Source organism: Lithobates pipiens, unplaced genomic scaffold (assembly GCF_037356315.1).
Source record: "Lithobates pipiens isolate NorthernLeopardFrog02 unplaced genomic scaffold, aLitPip1_a1.2 Scaffold_18, whole genome shotgun sequence".
Classification (NCBI taxonomy): Eukaryota; Metazoa; Chordata; class Amphibia; order Anura; family Ranidae; genus Lithobates; species Lithobates pipiens.
In genome coordinates this window covers 124,553,819-124,574,332 of record NW_027507758.1, presented here as the reverse complement: position 1 = coordinate 124,574,332, position 20,514 = coordinate 124,553,819, and the positions used below count along the sequence as shown (strand labels likewise).

Genomic DNA, 20,514 nt, shown 5'->3' with positions numbered 1-20,514 from the left:
TCTTCCGGGGCTGAAGCGGTTAAAGTGGTTCTAAACACTAAAGGTTTTTTTACCTTCATCACTTGCTCAACCGCCCCATGTACATATATGTCGGCAGAATGGCACAGCTGGGCAAATGGGCATACCTGTACGTCCCTTTGAATTTGCCGCCGTGTGGTCACGTGCGTGCCGCCAACTGCGAGCTCCATGAGTAGGATCGCGGCAATAAAAATGCCAGAAAACAAATCCCTTTTTTGTAGACGCTATAACTTGCGCAAACCAATCAGTAACCACTTATTGCAATTTTTTTTTCTAAAAATATGTTTAATAGGTATTGGCCTAAACTGAGGAAAGCGTTTTATTTTTTATTTTAATTTTTTATGTTTTTTGGGGATATTATAGCAAAAAGTAAATAATAATGCGTCTTGTCAAAATTGTCGCTCTATTTTTGTTTATAGCGCAAAAAATAACCGCAGAGGCGATCAAATACCAAAATAATTCTCTATTTTTGGGGGTGGGGAAAAAAGGACGTCAATTTTGTTTGGGAGCCACTCCGCACGACCACACAATTGTTAAAGCGATGCAGTGCCGAATTGCAAAAGGTGCTCTGGTCTTTGGCCAGCCAAATGGTCCAGGGCTGAAGTGGTTAATGAGTTCTCTGCATTAAAGTAATAAAAAAAAATTCACTGCCTGTTACCCCCACAACCCCTTACCAACACACTTACCTGAGACCTCTATCGATCCAGTGCTGTGTCCAGCTACAGACCTTCTGCCCCTCTTCCTAATCTCACAAATTTTGCTGACAGCAGTGGTAGCCATTGGTTCCTGCTGCTGTCAATCAAATCCAGTAAGGAGGGAATGAGGGTAGGGCTGAGCCATGCTGTGTCTCTCGGAGTGTGCCCCCATAGCAAGCAGGCTGCTATGGTGTCGTGCGCAAAAGACATGGAGTGGAGAGCGCCGGGGGGACTTCAGAAGAGGAGGTAAGGGGCTGCTTACCATTAAGAGCTGGTAAGTATAAACCTCCTTTTTGTAGTAAAAAGGTTTTTGTCTTTACAATCCCTTTAGTAAAGAGAGAAATTTCTCGTATCCCGATTGGCTTGATTGATAGCAGCACAGCCATTGGCTTCCGCTGCTGTCAAATTAAATCCAATGACGCAGTGTCTGGGGGGCTGGGCCGAGTCCTGCATTCTGTGTGAATGGACACAGATGTAGGACTTGGGAGCGTGCTTCTGCAACGTGGACACTCGATGCAGGGAGGAGCCAGGAGTGCTGCTGAGGCACCCCAGAAGCGGTAGATTGGGTCCACTCTGTTCAAAACTAACTGCAGAGTGAAGGTAGGCATGATGTTTAAAAAAAACTAAAAATAAAAAAAGGTTTAAAACACCTTTAAATTGTACACAATCATTTATCATTTTTTCTAAATCATAAATTGTAATTCAAATTAACTGATACTTGTATGTTATGTTCAGATGGTGTTTGTATCATTGGGTGCCCCACGGCGGGAAAGAAAAGGGGAAGGAGTGCAGCTTCCAGCATCGTGTCTGCCTCCCCCACAGAAAGAAAACATTCCCATGCTGCTTCTTCTACAAGAACCTCACCTCACCACTCTCTTCGACTTGCTGGAAATGTTAGCTTCATTTAAGCCTCCATCAGGAGAAATGAACTTAGAAGATGTTGAGGTAATTTTTTATTTTTATTTTTTTTTTTTTTTTATCTGCATAGTGAAACTTAAGGCCTCTTGCATATTCCAGCTTGAAAAAGCTCAGTACAGCTTTTGTTTTTTTACTGAGCTAAAATAAGGGCCATTAATTGTAATGTGCCTATGCACACAGGCGTGTAAACAATCGCATGTGTGAATTTGCGTGAAAATTGCACAAACGCATATGCGGGAAAAGGTGTGAAAATGTGTGCAAATATATATATAAAAGTGTAAAAAAGTAGATGCTCAAACAGGAATATCGTGTGCAAGAATGCCTTAAGCTGGGTAGACTTGTTAGGTTTTTTTTTTTTTTTTTTTTTCTCTTGCTGATTGAAGGAAAAAAAATGGATTCCTGCATCCACACAAGCCTACTGTGGGGACTCGCCATTGTCAGTATACACTGATTGGTGTTGGAAGCTTCCCAGCAGGCCAGTTGACTGAAAATCCTTTAAAACCACTTGCATTCCTTTCCTACATGTAAAAATCATAATTTTTTTGCTACAAAATTACTCAGAACCCCCAAACATTGTATATATTTTCTCTTTCGTTCATTGACGCACACAGCATCTTTAAGCTTGACCTTAGGTATATAAATTAATAAGAATGCGGCGCTACCTAAAAGTACTAAAACTTATAAATGAATAATAATCCCAAAATCAATATAAATCAAATAATATCGACTAAATGAAACATGGATATAATAAGAAATGAATCCATATAGATAATCCAAATAAAGATACGTGTGCACGCAATAAATGTGCAACAATTAGTGAATAAAAGTCTGTGAAAAATTATCAATCCAGTGATTAAATAGAAATAATTTGCATAAGTAATCCAAATATAAACAAGCGTATAAAAAATATATATATATATATATATAAAAATATATAAAGTGAAAAATCCGTGAAAAAACAAATGTAGTGACTATTTAGATAATCAATATACACACGTGATTGTCCATAAATAAAGTGCACTGATGACTGATGAATTGCAAAAAATATACAAATAAAGTTCATGCAAAAAAGTGTGAAGAATCAATTCCCAAGAGTGGCAAATCACTGCAAACTTCAGTGCTTAATGGGTGCACCAACTATTTTCCCCAGCCTCTCACCTCCAATAGCTGGTAAACAGGCACTGTGTAAAAGGATAACTGCTGGCTTCTTAATCTTTCAGTCACACTGCTCCACCGCTGTTTGTATTTCACTGTAAGGTTATATATTATATGCCCTCCTAATAGCTCCAGGAAATCCAAGCCATATAAAGTGGAAAAACACAGAGGGCTTTCATGTGTAGTATCTTCGCTTTTTTATTGAAATAAACAGGTAAAATCCACACTTACATTCACAAATACAGCAGAGTGTGCAGCAATCGCGGACTTCCGGTTTCGGCCGTAAACCGGAAGTGATAGGTCCGACACCAAATTCCTTCCCTGACGCGTTGCGTTACAGAACGTAACTTTTTCAAAGGGCCTTGACCCTTTGAAAAAGTTACGTTCTGTAACGCAACGCGTCAGGGAAGGAATTTGGTGTCGGACCTATCACTTCCGGTTTACGGCCGAAACCGGAAGTCCGCGATTGCTGCACACTCTGCTGTATTTGTGAATGTAAGTGTGGATTTTACCTGTTTATTTCAATAAAAAAGCGAAGATACTACACATGAAAGCCCTCTGTGTTTTTCCACTTTATATGGCTTGGATTTCCTGGAGCTATTAGGAGGGCATATAATATATAACCTTACAGTGAAATACAAACAGCGGTGGAGCAGTGTGACTGAAAGATTAAGAAGCCAGCAGTTATCCTTTTACACAGTGCCTGTTTACCAGCTATTGGAGGTGAGAGGCTGGGGAAAATAGTTGGTGCACCCATTAAGCACTGAAGTTTGCAGTGATTTGCCACTCTTGGGAATTGATTCTTCACACTTTTTTGCATGAACTTTATTTGTATATTTTTTGCAATTCATCAGTCATCAGTGCACTTTATTTATGGACAATCACGTGTGTATATTGATTATCTAAATAGTCACTACATTTGTTTTTTCACGGATTTTTCACTTTATATATTTTTATATATTTTTATATATATATATATATATTTTTTATACGCTTGTTTATATTTGGATTACTTATGCAAATTATTTCTATTTAATCACTGGATTGATAATTTTTCACAGACTTTTATTCACTAATTGTTGCACATTTATTGCGTGCACACGTATCTTTATTTGGATTATCTATATGGATTCATTTCTTATTATATCCATGTTTCATTTAGTCGATATTATTTGATTTATATTGATTTTGGGATTATTATTCATTTATAAGTTTTAGTACTTTTAGGTAGCGCCGCATTCTTATTAATTTATATACCTATTTTTTAGTGCAGAGATCACTGTTTTTATGCTGGCTGCTTCCTATGCGCATCAATTTTGTATTTATTTAAATATTTTAAAAAATTTTTAAAAAAATTTTTTATGACATATTAGGTGGAGCGCACTAGTTTACTCTTTACAAGCTTGACCTTAGGGTTATATCGCCACCTTCATGAAGACTAGGCAGAACATCTAAAAACAGCGGTCCTACTGGCTATAACCCCTCACTCTGCTTCCAGCAGCTCAGTTTTTTTCTGCCTAGTGTAGAAGGACCTGGCTCCCAGTGGGGACCATTGGTCCTGGGAATTTTTTTTTTTTTTTTTTTTCTGCTTTGATTCCTGTGATCTACAATCAACAGCTGGCTGGGTGACAGGCTGCATAATATAGATCCTGATGGTCTCCCCAGCCATCAAGCGTGAGCAAACCTTAGCTATGCGCTGGGTTGGCCACGACATGCCCCGTCTGATCCAGGGGCGGCCGCTGAGTTATATGCTCCAGGGTACACATAACCGGGCTACTGCTGTCCGTGTCAGTGTGCCGTAGCTGACAGCCAACCCCTACTGCTCGGGTGATGGGTCTGTCCGTGGAATGCGGCCAGCAGTCCCTGCAGGGGGGGTAAGGTATGGTTCCACCCATCTTGGCAGGATGGTGCAGCTGGGCATTCCCTGGGATGTCGATTAGGGGGTATCTCCCTCTCTTCTCTCCCTCTCTTCTCTCCCTCTCTTCTCTCCCTCTCTTCTCTCCCTCTCTTCTCTCCCTCTCTTCTCTCCCTCTCTTCTCTCCCTCTCTCCTCTCCCTCTCTCCTCTCCCTCTCTCCTCTCCCTCTCTCCTCTCCCTCTCTCCTCTCCCTCTCTCCTCTCCCTCTCTCCTCTCCCTCTCTCCTCTCCCTCTCTCCTCTCCCTCTCTCCTCTCCCTCTCTTCTCTCCCTCCTCCCCATGCTATGGGCCAAAGTTTTTTACTCGGCATAAAGGTGCGGTGCATTTCCCTTTTTGGGGGTCCTCTGGGGGGAGCTCGGGGTCCTGGCAAGGGGCTGTGCTGGACGGTTGGTGCTCCGCTCTTCTTTTTCCCTGTTTTTTAGGCAATGGTGGGGTATATGTGTGTATGCCATGTGGGCTGGCTGCCGCGTGAACTGTGTCCATTTTTCTGTAGCCACAGCCAGTTTTTCTTAATCGCCCATTGCACAGAACGCCTCGTGGCTGGCACAGGGGAGAGCAGACGACGGCATCACCTGATTCCGGTGGAATGTGCCCGGTCCATGTTTACAGTGGTGGGGTCAGCATTGCGGCCAGTGTTAGCCAAGGCCCTGGTGTCACAGATGCTTTTTGAATGGGCTAAATTGTTACACTATGAGTTGGAGAAGCAAAAGGTTACCCCGGTCTGCGTGGAACTGTCAGACCAGTTGGTGCATGGCCTGAAGTATGTCTGTGATGCGGTCTTAGATATGGCCCCTTTGCTTTCTAGAGAGTGATAGTACCTGTGCCGACGCTGGAAAGGTTTCATGGATTCTACTCTAATCTGTTTGTAGTCCCAAAGGAGGAAGGGGTCCATCCGGTCCTGGATCTAAAGGCCCTCAACGGCTTTGTGAAAGTACAAAGGTTCAGGATGGAATCATTGCACTCCAGGGGGATTTCCTGGCATCCTTGGACATCAAGGACGCATACTTGCATGTCCCCATATGCATCAGGCATCAGAGGTTTCTGTGATTTGCAGTCGGGGACAAGTACCACCAATTTGTAGCTCTTCCTTTTGGCCTAGCATCGGGACCTAGGGTCTTCACCAAGGTGCTATCCCTGATTCTGGCATTGCGAAGAGAATGAGGGATCTAAATCGTGGGTTACCTGGACGACCGCCTTCTGAGAGCAGCTTCCGCCTCAGAATTAATTAAGGTTGCGGCGATCACCATACAGACTCTGAGAGTTTGGTTGGGTACTGAACCTCCAGAAGTCTGTGTTGGTGCCGACTCAACGTCTGGAGTACCTGGGCTTGAATCTGGACTCCTCAGAGGCGCGAGTCTTTCTCCTTTCAGATAAGCTGCAGACGCTTCAAGCTGCGGTGAAGTTGTTGGTGTCCTGCAGGGGGTCATCGCTGTGTTTTTGCATGCGAATCCTGGGTCTCATCGTAGCCACTTTTGAGGCGGTACCGTATGCTCAATTCCACACTCGAGTCTTGCAGAAAGAGATCCTGTCCAAATGTCTGTCGTCTCTGGATTGTCAAATTTGGGTGAGCCAGCTAGTCGGGGATTTCCTCCGGGAAAGTCATTCCTTCCTCCTTATTGGACGGTGATCACAACGATGCCAACCTGACTGCCTGGGGGGGAGTTTGGGGCATACAGTCGGCCCAGGATTGCTGGGCACAAGAAGAATCCCGCCTGCCGATCAATGTGCTGGATCTTCGGGCTATCAGGCAGTGCCTCTCCACATGGTCACAGAGGTTCCCGAGGCATCCGGTCAGGATCCAGTCGGACAATGCCACAGCGGGGGTGTATATCAACCATCAAGGAGGGACAAGGAACTCGGTTGTAGCATTGGAGGTCATTCAGATCCTGCAGTCGGTATAGCGGCGCTGTTGGCCGTATACATTCTGGGCATAGAAAACTGGCAGGCAGACTACCCAACTCTTCAGATGCTGGACCAGGGGGAATGGTCACTGCATCCGGATGTATTTTGGCTCCTTTGCCTATGGTGGGGCACACCAGATGTGGATCTCTTGGCCTCTCGACTCAATCTGAAGGTACAGAGGTTTGTGGCCAGGTCAAAAGATCCCTGGGCGGACGCGGCAGACACGTTGGCTCCATGGGGGCATTATCGGCTGATTTATGCCCCCCCCCCCCCCCCCCCCACTCGAACTTCTACCACAGAGTGGAGGCCCAGGGGATCCTGGTGGTTCTGATTACATTAAGCACCATTAAGGGGCAGGTATCCGTTTTGGCTGTCTTTTTTTCAGCGACCTTTGGCGACTCCTTCATTGGTGAGTATGTTTGTTCAGGGGGTTAGACATGTGGCCCCTCCAACTTGACCACCGATGCCTGCGTGGAATTTGAATCTGGTGCTCTCTGTGCTTCAGAAACCGTCGTTTGAAAACATTAGGGAGATCCCCTTATTGACACTCTCTCAGAAAGTAGTCTTTCTAGTGGTTATTACATCTGCCAGAAGGGTTTCTGAGTTGGTGGCTTTGTTATGCAAGCCCTGCTTACTTGATCCTCCACAAGGATAAGGCAGGGCTGCGTCCGCAGCCTTAATTTCTTCCGAAGGTTGTTTCGGCCTTTCATCTAAATGAGGACATTGCACTTCCATCCCTATGTCCTCAGCTGTCACATCCCAAAGAGGTTGCTTTGCATTCCTTGGACGTGGTCCGGGCTCGGTGGGTGTATGTCTGCTACGGCTCCTTTCCGGAGGTCAGACTCGCTGTTTATATCAGTGGCTGGTCCGAAGAAGGGCCTGGTGGTCTTGTCGGCCACCATTTCTTGGTGGATCAGACAGATCGTGGTTCAGGCTTATGCCTTAAGGGGGTGGGTGCCCTCCTTTCCTGTCACGACACATTCAACCAGGGCAATCTGTGCCTCCTGGACTTTCCAATATCAAGCGTCCGTTTTTCCAGGTGTGTAACGCAGCAACCTGGTCGTCCGTTCACACTTTCACTAAGTTTTACAATTTTTTTGTGAGCGCATCTTCAGGTGCTTGCTTCGGCCGCAGGATTTTGCAGGTTTTAAGGTTGCAACTCCTCCACTGAGGAGTTCTGGTTGTTATGGGTGGAGTTTTTATTTTCTTGCTGTTTCCACCCCTCCTCTTTGTTTAAAAAAAAAACTGTTTGGGGACGTCCCTAAGGTCAGGATTAAAGGTGCTGTGTCCGTCAATGAACGAAAGAGAAAATAGGATTTTTGTACTCGCCGTAAAATCCTTTTCTCTGAAGTTCGTTGACGGACACAGCACCCACCTCTCCTATCAATTGTTTGTGCTGCTTTTTGACGAAACTGTGAGTGAGGGGTTATAGCCAGTAGGCTATAGTAGGTTGTAGCCAATAGCCAGTTATTGCCAGTAGGACCACCCCTGTGCAGTTTTTCTGTTCTGCCTTGTCCTCTCCTGAAGGTGGCAATATAACCCTAAGGTCAAGATTAAAGCGGTAGTAAACCCGCACATTTTTTTTTTTTTTTTTTTTTTTTTTTTAAACCTGCAAAGCAAAAGGCATAATGAGCTAGTATGCACCGCATACTAGCTCATTATGAAATACTTACCTTAGAACGAGGCCCCGACATCTGGCCCGATCCACGCCGAGGGAGCTGACATGCTCCCTCTGCGTTTCTTCCGGGTATCGCGGCTCCGGCGCTGTGAGTGGCCGGAGCCGCAATATCGTCACTCCCGCGCGCATGCGCGCGGGAGATTTCATTCCGGCCGGCCGGCCACTGCCGGATTTTCAGGCCGAGAAGCCCCTTGTGCGCATGCGCCGCTGCAGTCAGCGGCGCATACCGAGGGGAATATCTCCTAAACCGTACAGGTTTAGGAGATATTTTTTTTACCTACAGGTAAGCCTTATTATAGGCTTTCCTGTAGGTAAAAGTTAAAAAACTGAGTATACAACCACTTTAAAGGTTCTGTGTCTGTCAATGAACTTCAGAGAATAGGATTTTACGGTCAATACAAAAATCCTTTTTTTTTTATCCTAGTTTTTTTTTTTTGGGGGGGGGAAACTAAAAACATTTTCATGAATAAGGTAAAGTTAGCACGGTTTTTAATAATGTGATAGATGATACACCGAGTAAATACCTCACATGTCACGTTTTAAAATTGCGCACACTTGTGGTATGGCACCAAACTTCAGTACTTAATCTCCATAGGCGACGCTTAAAATTTTTTTTATAAGTTACATGTTTAGTGTTAGAGGGGGTCTAACACTCGCGGTCATACCTCATGTGTGTAGTTTGAACGATGTTTACATATGGGGGCACGACTTGTGTATGCGTTTCCTTCTGCATGCGGGGATGGGGGTGCTTTCATTTCTTTTTGTTTACTTTATTTAAATGTTTTTATTTTAACACTTTCCTTTTAAAAAATAAAAATAAAAATTTTAATCACTTTTGCTCCTATTACAAGGAATGTAAATATTCCTTGTATTAGGAATAGTCCTCCTTACGGAGAGACTTGGGTTTAGAAGACCTCGCATCTCTCGTTCAGGCAGGGAAGGCTGAGATGAAAAAATAAAATAAAAACTAAGGCTCTTGGGCTTTCCTGCCAAGTCTTCTAGCTTCGTTTACTTCCACCAGCCTGGATGTGATGTCCTAACGTCGCGCCCGGGCCTCAGAGTCCTAAAGATTGGCGGTGACCATCTTTCCCTCAGAAATCTCTATGGCTAACTTCTGCCAGTGGTGGATTCCTTCTCCAGCTCACCGATCAAACGGAGACCTGGGAGTGGCACCGGAGGGCGGCGGCCTGTAAGAAAGATCAAGGGGCTGAACAGCCGCTATGATTGTCCTTATGGTGAAGGGAATCGCTGGCTGAAAAATACAATGGAAGGAGAGTCAATTGCATATGCCGCTATGCTTGAAATTTCTGTATATTTTTCTAAATTTCTGACAGTAAATAGGGCTAAAAGGATGGCTGACTATAAACTGCTCCAGGGACTGGCATTAAAGTAGACCTGCGTATGCACTGGGACTATAGTCTATTTCTAAAGCCAAACTTTATTCACCCTACCTGTCTTTGTAATCGTATTCCAATCCTAACACATTTTGAACAGGCTTATGGTGTGCTATGTCAAAAGCCATATAGAAACAAAATATCTAGGGGTGCACCGAATGGGTTTTTTGGTGCCGAAACCGATACCGAAAATGAAAAATACACTAGGCCGAAAACCGAAACCGATACCGAAACAGCACCGATACCGAAAATGACTGTTTTTAAAAAATATTTTCATACATCAGATGGTCAGAGACTGAGGACATATTACAGGAGATGGTCAGAGACTGCGGGCATGGTACAGGAGCTGGTCAGAGACTGCAGGCATGGTACAGGAGATGGTCAGAGACTGCAGGCATGGTACAGGAGATGGTCAGAGACTGCAGGCATGATACAGGAGCTGGTCAGAGACTGCAGACATGGTACAGGAGATGGTCATAGACTGCAGGCATGGTACAGGAGCTGGTCAGAGACTGCAGGCATGGTACAGGAGCTGGTCAGAGACTGCAGGCATGGTACAGGGGGTGATCAGAGACTGCGGACATGGTACAGGAGATGGTCAGAGACTGCAGACATGGTACAGGAGATGGTCAGAGACTGCAGACATGGTACAGGAGATGGTCAGAGACTGCAGACATGGTACAGGAGATGGTCAGAGACTGCAGACATGGTACAGGAGCTGGTCAGAGACTGCAGACCTGGTACAGGAGCTGGTCAGAGACTGCAGACCTGGTACAGGAGCTGGTCAGAGACTGCAGACCTGGTACAGGAGCTGGTCAGAGACTGCAGACCTGGTACAGGAGCTGGTCAGAGACTGCAGACCTGGTACAGGAGCTGGTCAGAGACTGCAGACCTGGTACAGGAGCTGGTCAGAGACTGCAGACCTGGTACAGGAGCTGGTCAGAGACTGCAGACCTGGTACAGGAGCTGGTCAGAGACTGCAGACCTGGTACAGGAGCTGGTCAGAGACTGCAGGCATGGTACAGGAGCTAGTCAGAGACTGCAGGCATGGTACAGGAGATGGTCAGAGATTGCGGACATGCTACAGGAGATCAATGCAGCCTCACTGTGCCAGCAGCCTACCAGTGCCCGCCATGTAGCCTGCCTGTGCCTCACCAGTGCATATAAACATACACATATAAAAACGCGTGCACACACACACACACACATATAAAACATACAACACACATATAACACATACATGCGCACATACACACTTAACACACATACATATAAACATGCACACACAACACACATACATATAAACATGCACACACAACATACATACATATAAACATGCACATACATACATACATATAAACATACATACATGCATACATATAAACATGCACATACATACATACATATAAACATGCACATACATACATACATATAAACATGCACATACATACATATAAACATGCACATACATACATATAAACGTGCACATACATATACATATATATATATATATATATATATAATATATATATATATATATATATATATATATATATATATATATATATATACATACATACATACATACATACATACATACATACATACATACATACATACATACATACATATAACACACACACATATAACACACACAACACACAGGCATACAAACATATATAGACAGTCTTTTTTTTAAATTGGCAGCTGCAGCTCTTCATTAATCTCCATGCTGGGTACTGCACTCTAGGGGGAGGCAGAGAGCACAGCACACGCTGCTAGACGCCTCTGCTTTGGTTTCACTTTCACAGTGAACATCGTGCCCAGCTCCTGCACAGCCGATTTACACATCGGCTGAGGAGACATATGCAGCCACCGCTGTGGAGAGGGGGACTTTAGAGCGAGACCCCACAGGCTGACTGCAGCATAGGTGAGGAGGGAGGGGAGCAGGAGAGCTAAAGATAGGACACCCCCGTGATGGGCGGCACCGGGGGCGGGGCCAAGCCCCGCAAGCCCCGCCCCATTTTCGGCACCAGTATCGGCGGAAATTCTCTTTCGGCTTTTTGCCGAAAGGGCCATTTTCGGCCGATATGTTTCGGCGGCCGAAATTTCGGTGCATCCCTAAAAATATCCATGGCAAATTTCAAAGATTGTCTAATGTTTTGAGAAATGTTTTTGCTTAAATCAATGGCAAGGGGAATGCAGAGGCCAACATGTCCTCCCTCACTCTGCTTTCCTTTTGCCATTGCTTGTCTTAGGAAAGTGCTCATAGTTGAGACTAGCTGCAGCTATGAATCGGCCATCTCCTTCATAGCTATTAGATCAGCTGTGTCAGGGGAGGAGAGGGCAGGTTGGACCTCGATATTGGAGTTAGTAAAACCATGAGACGAAGTTCTACATGTACTTTGTTGCATAGGGGAAAGAACTGTGAAAAGATATATCTTTACCTATGTTAAGTTGAATATTTATATTATTGCCAAATGTTTTGATAGAATCAATGGTCTTTTGATTACAGAGCGCTAGGTGTGAGGAGCTGCATCTTCATGCAGAGAACCTATCTAGACGTGTATGGGAGCTCTTGATGTTACTGCCCACGTGTCCCAATATGCTGCAGGCATTCCAGAATGTGTCTGAGGAGCAGGTGAGTAGAGTGGCACTCGGCAAGTTCAATTCTTATTTCTGCGGCTGTGCACTGCAAAGTAACAAGTGTTTGCCCACAAGCTGGATGTACAAGTTCTAAGTATGAACTTCAAACAGATATTCTAAAAACAGCTTATGCAGTATCTAAATTTTTTTTTTTGTCTAGATTTTGGCATCTAGTATTCCCCTGCCCACTCAGACTGGGTGAGGAAAACACTTTGACCCAATCTGGGCCATTCTGACAAGTAATCGGCTGGCAGTAGGAGGGAGTCGTGGTATAATCTAAGGACTGTGCTGCCTGTTCTTCATTGCCTAGTCATCAGACAGGGTGTGATTTTTGACCAAGATGTACTGATAAGGTCAAGGACCTGGCAGTGTTTGAACCTTGACAGCCAGGATCATGAAACTGGCTGAACAGTATTACAATGAAAATGGCTGAATAGTAATACAAGTTCTTTCGAAGTAAGAACAGAGTCTATATGCATTTTCAAAGGTGTATGCAACTGCTTTGTTCTAGGGTTCAGCTTCAAAGTTTTTAATTTTGGGTATCACGATTTCTTTTTTTCTATTTCCCTTATTTTAATCACATTTCTTCTCTGTAAAGGGAAATGATGGACCATGTTGGAAGGACTTGCTTCGCATAAAAAGTGCCCACAAACTTCTCTACGCTCTTGAAATTATTGAAGCTTTAGGCAAGCCTAACAGAAGGATAAGAAGAGAGTCTACTGTAAGTTATTTTGTTGTTTTTTTGTGTGTGTAAATTTTGCCTATTAAAATTGAAAGGAATTATGTTAATCTTAAAGAACACATGGGCAGAGCGTTCATACAACATGGTTTATAGGTATGTACCTTCAGGTGAAGGACACTGGCAAAGCTTTAGAAGTCACTCCGAGTGCCTTCACTATAATCCTAATTCATTACAGGACAGTCTACACCTGGGTTACCACGTACTCTTTACAGACACGCTTCCCCAATATTCTGCATTCTATTCCGTGAGTACCCTACAGAGGAGTAGCCTCCCTTTTAGCTATGATGGAGACCAGGAGAAAAGGGTGTCGGTGCAGAAGAACATTCACTTTGCCCAAGTCTTTGACAGCATTCAACCTCAGAGTAACAATGCGTCCCTTGCACTGGAGAAAGAACTGGCTTAAACACCCGTTTCTTCATCTGGTTTTAGCTGTATTTAACACACAAAAGGGTCTATTTGACCAAAGCAAAATTCTCTGCATCTTTGTCCATCAAACACTTCTGCACTGGAAGACCCTCCGGTCCAGGGCACGTCCCTGGTTTCATCAGCTTTAATGCTAGTTAAATTCCTCTAAAGAGATTTGGGACCCCCCAAATAAGTGGAGACACATCAGGGTTATTATTAGTTTTAAGGTTTTTGTTTGGATATCTTTTTTTGGGGAAAACCATGGTGAGGGTTAGCAGACGATTGGAAAGAAACAATACTCTTGCAGTCTATATGAATGCAAGGTTGTGTTATAAAAGAATTTTAAAAGGATTTTAATTAGATTTTATGTTTTGTTTTTTTAGGAAGGGGCTGTAAATGTATACCATGTGTATGTAACAATTTTTTTTTTTCTTCAATAAGGTTTGGATTTAAAGGGGTACAGGTGTTTGGTTTGTTCTTAAGTTGAATCTGGTTGTTTAACCACTTGCTTACTGGGCACTTAAACCCCTCTCCTTCCTGTCCAGACCAATTTTCAGCTCTGTCGCAATTTGAATGACAATTGCGCAGTCATACAACACTGTACCCAAATGAAATTTTTATCTTCTTTTTTTCCCACAAATAGAGCTTTATTTTGGTGGTATTTGATCACCTCTGCGGTTTTTATTTTTTGTTAAAAAAAAATGTAAAAAGACTGAATATAAAAAAAAAAAAATATATATATATATATATATATATATATAATTTTTTTTTGTTACACATTTTTCTCCTTCATTTATGTATGCTGATGAGGCGGCAGTGATAGGTAGCAGTGATGGGTGGCAATAGTGGGCACTGATAGGCAGCACTGCTAGGTGTCATTGATTGTCATCACTGGTGGGCATTTATGGGGGGCACTGGCAGGGGGTAGTAGTGTGCACAGAAAAGGCATAATTGCCTCTTCCTCTTCGGAACCGATGTCCCTTGCAGAGGAGCCGGTGATCGGCTTTTTTTTTTCTCACGCTGTTGATTACTGAGCTTTTGTTTACATCATGTGATCAGCTGACAGCTGATCACATGGTAAGGGGCCGGGACCGGCCCCTTACTCGGATCGGTGATCACCCAAGTCTCAGTGATCATAGCACACTCCGCGAAGGGAGAGTGCATAGGGGAGGCTGTCATATGATGGCCTTCCGGAAATTCAGGTCCGCGATGTGGCCATCATTTGGCTATAGCTTGGACGTCAAATGGTTAAGTTGTTTTTATTCATTTTTAGAATAGACAAACATTTATTACATAATCAAAAATCTCAACATACAAAAATACATAACTAGAATAGAATTGGGGAAGGAAAGAGGGATGGGAAAGGGTGTACGGAATTGGGGTGGACCTAGGGTGGGAGCCTTTGTGCAGCCACTCCCAAATGAAATATTTTATAACACGTGGCTAAAAGGATTGGGATGTGTGTGGGGTTTTTTTTTTTTTTTTTATAAGACAACACAAAACTATAAGGTTGAAATGGGGTATGGGAGATTTTTATATAATGTTTCGCCCCTAGCAATCACCCCTTAAATAAAGTAATTAAACACACAAGTAGGGGGAGAAGGAAGGGAAGAAAGGGAAAAGTTTACCCCCTCTTGCTCTCAAAAATTGACTAGATGGAAGGGTGAACCCCAGAATTGTATGTCCACACTTGGGAGAGGGACTTACCTTAGGAAAGTCATGTATCATATTTGTGATTTGTGAATGTTATGTAACTAGTGGAATCTGTTTGTCGGAACAGATACATTTTTTTTTTTTTAAGTGTAGCTCCAGCCAAAAAAAAAAATTAAGCTTTTTGGATAGCATAGGGAAGGGTTAACACCCCTGTAATGTTTGTTTTGCTGTCTGTGCCCCTGTGCAGAAGATTTCACCTCCCTTTCTGTCCCAATTAAAATTTGGGTTGTTGTGGAAACAAGGCTTGGTTATAAAGCCTCAGTGAAGACACCTTTTTCTCGTAATAACTCTTATGCCTTGTATACACGACCGGACTTTTCACCGGACTAGGTCCGACAGTCTTCCTGATGGACTTTCGGCGGAGTTCCGGTGGACTTTCTGAATGAACGGGCTTGGACACACAATCACACCAAAGTCCGACGGATTTGAGCATGTTGATGTATGACCGAACTAGAATAAGAAAGTTCATAGCCAATAGCTGCCCTAGCATCTGTTTTTGTCCGTCGGATTAGCATACACACGAACTGATTTCTCGGTCCGCCGGGAAAATTTAAAACATGTTCTATTTCTAAAGTCCCCCTGATTTTTGGCAAGCAAAGGTCCGATGGAGCCCACACACGATCAAATTGTCCGACGGACTCGTTCAGTCGGACCTTTGCTGTCAAAAAGTCCAGTCGTGTGTACGCGGCATTACAGGAGTAAATTTCCCTTCCTAGGGGTAGATTTCCTCTCACTTCCTGTTGTCTCCCTCAGTTTTGTAAGTAGGAGTAGTTTGTCAGATGTTTGTAACTAGGGGATCGCTTGTAATCCAACTGGGAATATGCTTTAGCGCTCTGTAGGGGAGAGTAGAGGTCCCTGTGGAGTTGTTTAGGATTAGGGTTTAGGGGGACATTGAAATCACCCCCTAGTCTAGAACGACCAAACCTGATTGGAAACAAGACGAGAGACAACACCTTTTAGAAAAGGGGGACCTGCTTCACATTTGGCCAATAAATGTTGGCTAACATGATTGGTCTACCTCTTGGCATACCTTTCTGGTCTGCAAGTTAATCGGAAAGGACAAATGAGGTCTATTTAGAGAACAAAATGGAAGCTCCTCGAGTTTTTGAGGTTGCAAACTTGCGCAAATCTTATTAGAGAAGTTTTCCCTCCTGGGAAAAAAAAAGAAATCTGACAAAGCAGACCTAAGGGTACAAATCTAGCCTTGAATGCCTTGATTATTCCCTGGTCTCCATTCAGACTAATTTAGGTCTTCCCTACAGTGCGAATCCTACTTCGTCTGAGCACAAACCTCATTGGGAATTTAGCTGCATAAATTTTGACCTACAACCTACATTTATGAAGACATTTTTGATTTTATTGGCTATGTTTATAATTAAGTAGACAATATAGTGGTTTTGTTTTCAAATGATATAAAATATACATTTAAAAAAACAGTGGTGATCAAATACCACACAAAGAAAGCTCTATTTGTTTGAAAAAAATGTATATAAATTTTATTTGGGTACAGTGTTGCATGACCGCACAATTGCCAGTAAAGTAGCACAGTGCTGAATAGGAAAAAAATGCCCTGTTCATGAAGCGTATAAAACCTTCCAGAGGAAAACTGACTAGAATTGCATCAAACTGGCCCAGAGGAACCTGGTATACAGACATATTCTAACTTCTTGTAGACATCCCCTGGTCTCTTTACCAGCAGGTCAAATCTACTATCTCAAGGCCCTCTATTGCATCCTGCTTCTCAGTCTGACTTTAACAGCATAGTTGTTGAAACCCAGGTGGTAAAGGATAGGTTTTAGAGCCTGTGATTCCTACCTTGCTAAAAGCAAGAAAAGCTTCCTTCCAGGGACATATCGCACCTGGAAATCTTTTTTGCCTGGTATAAACGCAGGCACTTCAAGCCCAAAAATTACTCTGTACCTCACATTCTGGCCTTCCTACAAGCAGGTCTTGACCAGAAATTGGCCTCAAGTACTCATAAATGTCAGATATCAGCCTTATCCATTCTTTTTTTTTTTTTTTTAAGGCTTCTGGCTTCACTGTCCATTGCAACAACCTCTCTTAACCACTTTCAGACCGGACCAATTTGCTGGTCAAAGACCAGACCACTTTTTGCGATTCGGCACTGCGTCGCTTTAACTGACAATTGCGCGGTCGTGCGATGTGGCTCCCAAACAAAATTGACGTCCTTTTTTTCCCACAAATAGAGCTTTCTTTTGGTGGTATTTGATCACCCCTGCGGTTTTTATTTTTTGCGCTATAAACAAAAATAGAGCGACAATTTTGAAAAAAACGCATTATTTTTTACTTTTTGTTATAATAAATATCCCCCAAAAATATATAAAAAAACATTTTTTTCCCTCCGTTTAGGCCGATGCGTATTCTTCTACATATTTTTGGTAAAAAAAATCGCAATAAGCGATTATTGATTGGTTTGCGCAAAAGTTATAGCGTTTACAAAATAGGGATAGTTTTATAGCATTTTTATTAATAATTTTTTATTATTATTTTTTTTACTAGTAATGGCGGCGATCTGCGATTTTTATTGTGACTGCGACATTGTGGGGGACCCATCGGACATTTTTGACACATTTTTGGGACCATTGTCATTTATACAGTAATCACTGCTATATAAATGCAGTGATTCCTGTGTAAATGACACTGGCAGTGAAAGGGTTAACCAGTGGGTGGCAGTGTAGGGGTTAAGTGTTCCTAGAGGTGTGTTACTAACTGTGGGGGGGGTTGGGCTTTCATTTAGTGTACACTGATCTCTGCTCCAATCACATGGAGCAGAGATCAGCGTCACTAGTTGCTAGGCAGAATGGAAAAATGTTGTTTACACAGCATTTCCTCCATTTGGCCGCTCTGTGAGACGATCGCGGGGATGCCCGCGGCGATCGAGTCCGCGGGTCCCGCGACCGGACTCACGGGGGACCCGACCAGCGCGGGAGCGCGCCGCCAGCGGCGCGCTCCCGACGGCAGGGCGGCATCGAATATTGGACGTACCTGTACGCCAATATGCCTGCCCGTGCCATTCTGTCGACGTACATCGTCGTGCGCTGGTCGGGAAGTGGTTAAAGGTGTATCTTGTATTAAGCCCCTCTTCCCAGCACTCTGTGCTCCCTTGGGATCGTAATTTGTTTCTCTTTGCCCTGCTAAACCAGCCTTTGATCAGATATATCTGCCTAGAGCAAGGGTCTCCAAACTTGCTAAACACAGGGCCGGTTTATGATCTTTAGATTTTAGAGGGACCAGAGTGGCCAGTGGAAATAAAAAATGGGCCAGTGGGAGTAAAAAAAATACATTGTGCCTGTAGTCAGTAGGAGGAATAGTGCCCCCACCGTTGGTATCAGTGTGAGGACTAGTGCCCCCATCATTGGTATCGGTGGAAGGAATAGTGCCCCAATCATTGGTATCAATGGGAGATATAGTGCCCCCATCATTGGTATCTGTGGGAGGAATAGTGCCCCATCATTGGTATCAATGGGAGGAATTATGCCCCATTGCTCGTGTCGGTGGGAGGAATAGTGTCTCATCATTGGTGTCTGTGAAAAGTTTGGAGACCACTGGCCTAGAGAATCTCTTATGCAAAGTAGCTTTTTTTTGTCACTATGGCATCTTCTAGACTAGTTTAATAATGTCAGCCCATTTCCTGTAAAGAGCCTTTCCTCATTCTTCACAGTGAAAAGACAGTCTTGCGCACAAGGCCCTCCTTTCTCCTTAAATTTTTCTCAGCATTACACCTCTATAAGGACATTCTCACCCATTCTTATGTTCTGTTTCTAAGCATCCTAAGGAATTATCTCTCTAGTGCGTGGACAAAGCCATAGAGTATACCTCAAGGCTACTGCTCTAATCAGATGGACAGATTTCCTATTTGTCCAGTTCTCTGGACCCCTCAAGAGACTCCCTGCTTCGTGTCACATGAAGAATATGAAATCTGTTTGTAAGAGCTACTTTCTGAATGAGAAATTGCCTCCTGTGCTTTTTCCACCTCAGTGCTTTTTCCACCAGATGCTATTCATAGCTTAGGGAAGTCCCATGGTGTATGAATACCCTGCCTGTGTCCTGTACTGTACAATTAAAATTAACGGAATTTTGGCTTCCCTGTAAACTTTGTATCTTGGAGGACAGTACAGGCCGCAGCCCTCTATCCCTTGGTTTACTCTCTATTGCTTGCTGCAAAACTGAGAACTCATGGAGTGGGGGAGTGTTCTCTAAAGCTTTGCCAGTGTCCCTTCAACTGAAAGAATATTCCTTTAACCCATTAGGTATGAATACTCTGCCTGTGTCCTGTACTTTACTACCAAGATATGGACTTTTTCCTTTTATTTTTTACTTGGTGATCCCGCAAGTAACAGAAGGGGCGGGGGGGGGGGGGGGGGTCTCTACTTCATTGTAGGAGCATAGGTGACACCTTTGAACAACATTGTCAATTTAGGGAGAGGGTAATGTTAGATGCACTAGCAAATTAAGCGCTGGCTCACACTAATGTGATGTAGGAAACGCACAAGATTTGCTGCATTTTATCGCATTGCACTGCTTAGTAATCGCACGGCATCCATGCAATCTGCTCCGAGTGTCCATGTCAGATTAAGGACACCTGAAACAGATTGCAAAATGCCATGCGATTGCCAGAATTGCATTGCATAGGTGTGAACATCCATGCAATGCAATTTAAGTGCAGAAAAAAAAGGGTCCTGCACCATTTTGGTGTGGATGCAATGCGGTTTGAGCGATACAAAGTTTGAAAGCAAGTCTGCTTGGGGCTCCCCTGCAGTAAACAGTTTGCTCTGGGGGGACACTCGGCAGGAAGATGAAGCCGGGAGCATCTACAGGGGACCCATGAAGAGGAGGATCAGGGCTGCTCTGTGCAAAACCACAGCACAGAACAAGTATAACATGTTTGTTATTTAAAAATAAAAACTTGACTTTAATATCACTTTAAGCTGGGAAGTTCTGCAAACATATATAAAAAAAAGATTAAAGATTGATTTCTTCAGCTCAAAGGTAAAATACATGTTAATGTATATCTTCTTACAGGGTAGTTACAGTGATTTGTATCCAGATTCTGATGATTCCAGTGAAGATCAGATTGAAAACAGTAAAAACACATGGAGCTGCAAGGTATTATATTTATATTCTTTTGGATACACAGTGACTGCGGGTGGGATGTAAGCCCGGCATCTAATAAGCTGGACACCCAAAAATAACAGCTGCTTCTTTGTGTTGCATTTACCATGGCACCCAGTATATGCTCTACAGTTTAAGCTTTGTCTCAGGTGTTAAATTACAGTGTTTATTGGCGTATAACACTCGCTTTTTTACCCTGA

At 43.5% G+C, this 20,514-nt stretch overlaps 1 protein-coding gene across 5 annotated transcripts in view; it reads left to right on the top strand.

Annotated features, from left to right (window-relative positions):
* USP34 (ubiquitin specific peptidase 34) overlaps positions 1-20,514 on the top strand; it is a 305,275-nt gene that overhangs the window by 138,709 nt on the left and 146,052 nt on the right. For all 5 annotated transcript variants that reach the window (XM_077486073.1, XM_077486072.1, XM_077486074.1 and 2 more), the window contains 4 exons: positions 1,449-1,658; positions 12,191-12,316; positions 12,920-13,042; positions 20,225-20,308. In XM_077486073.1, the coding sequence (XP_077342199.1) occupies positions 1,449-1,658; positions 12,191-12,316; positions 12,920-13,042; positions 20,225-20,308 (543 nt within the window). The remainder of the gene's footprint in view (positions 1-1,448; positions 1,659-12,190; positions 12,317-12,919; positions 13,043-20,224; positions 20,309-20,514) is intronic.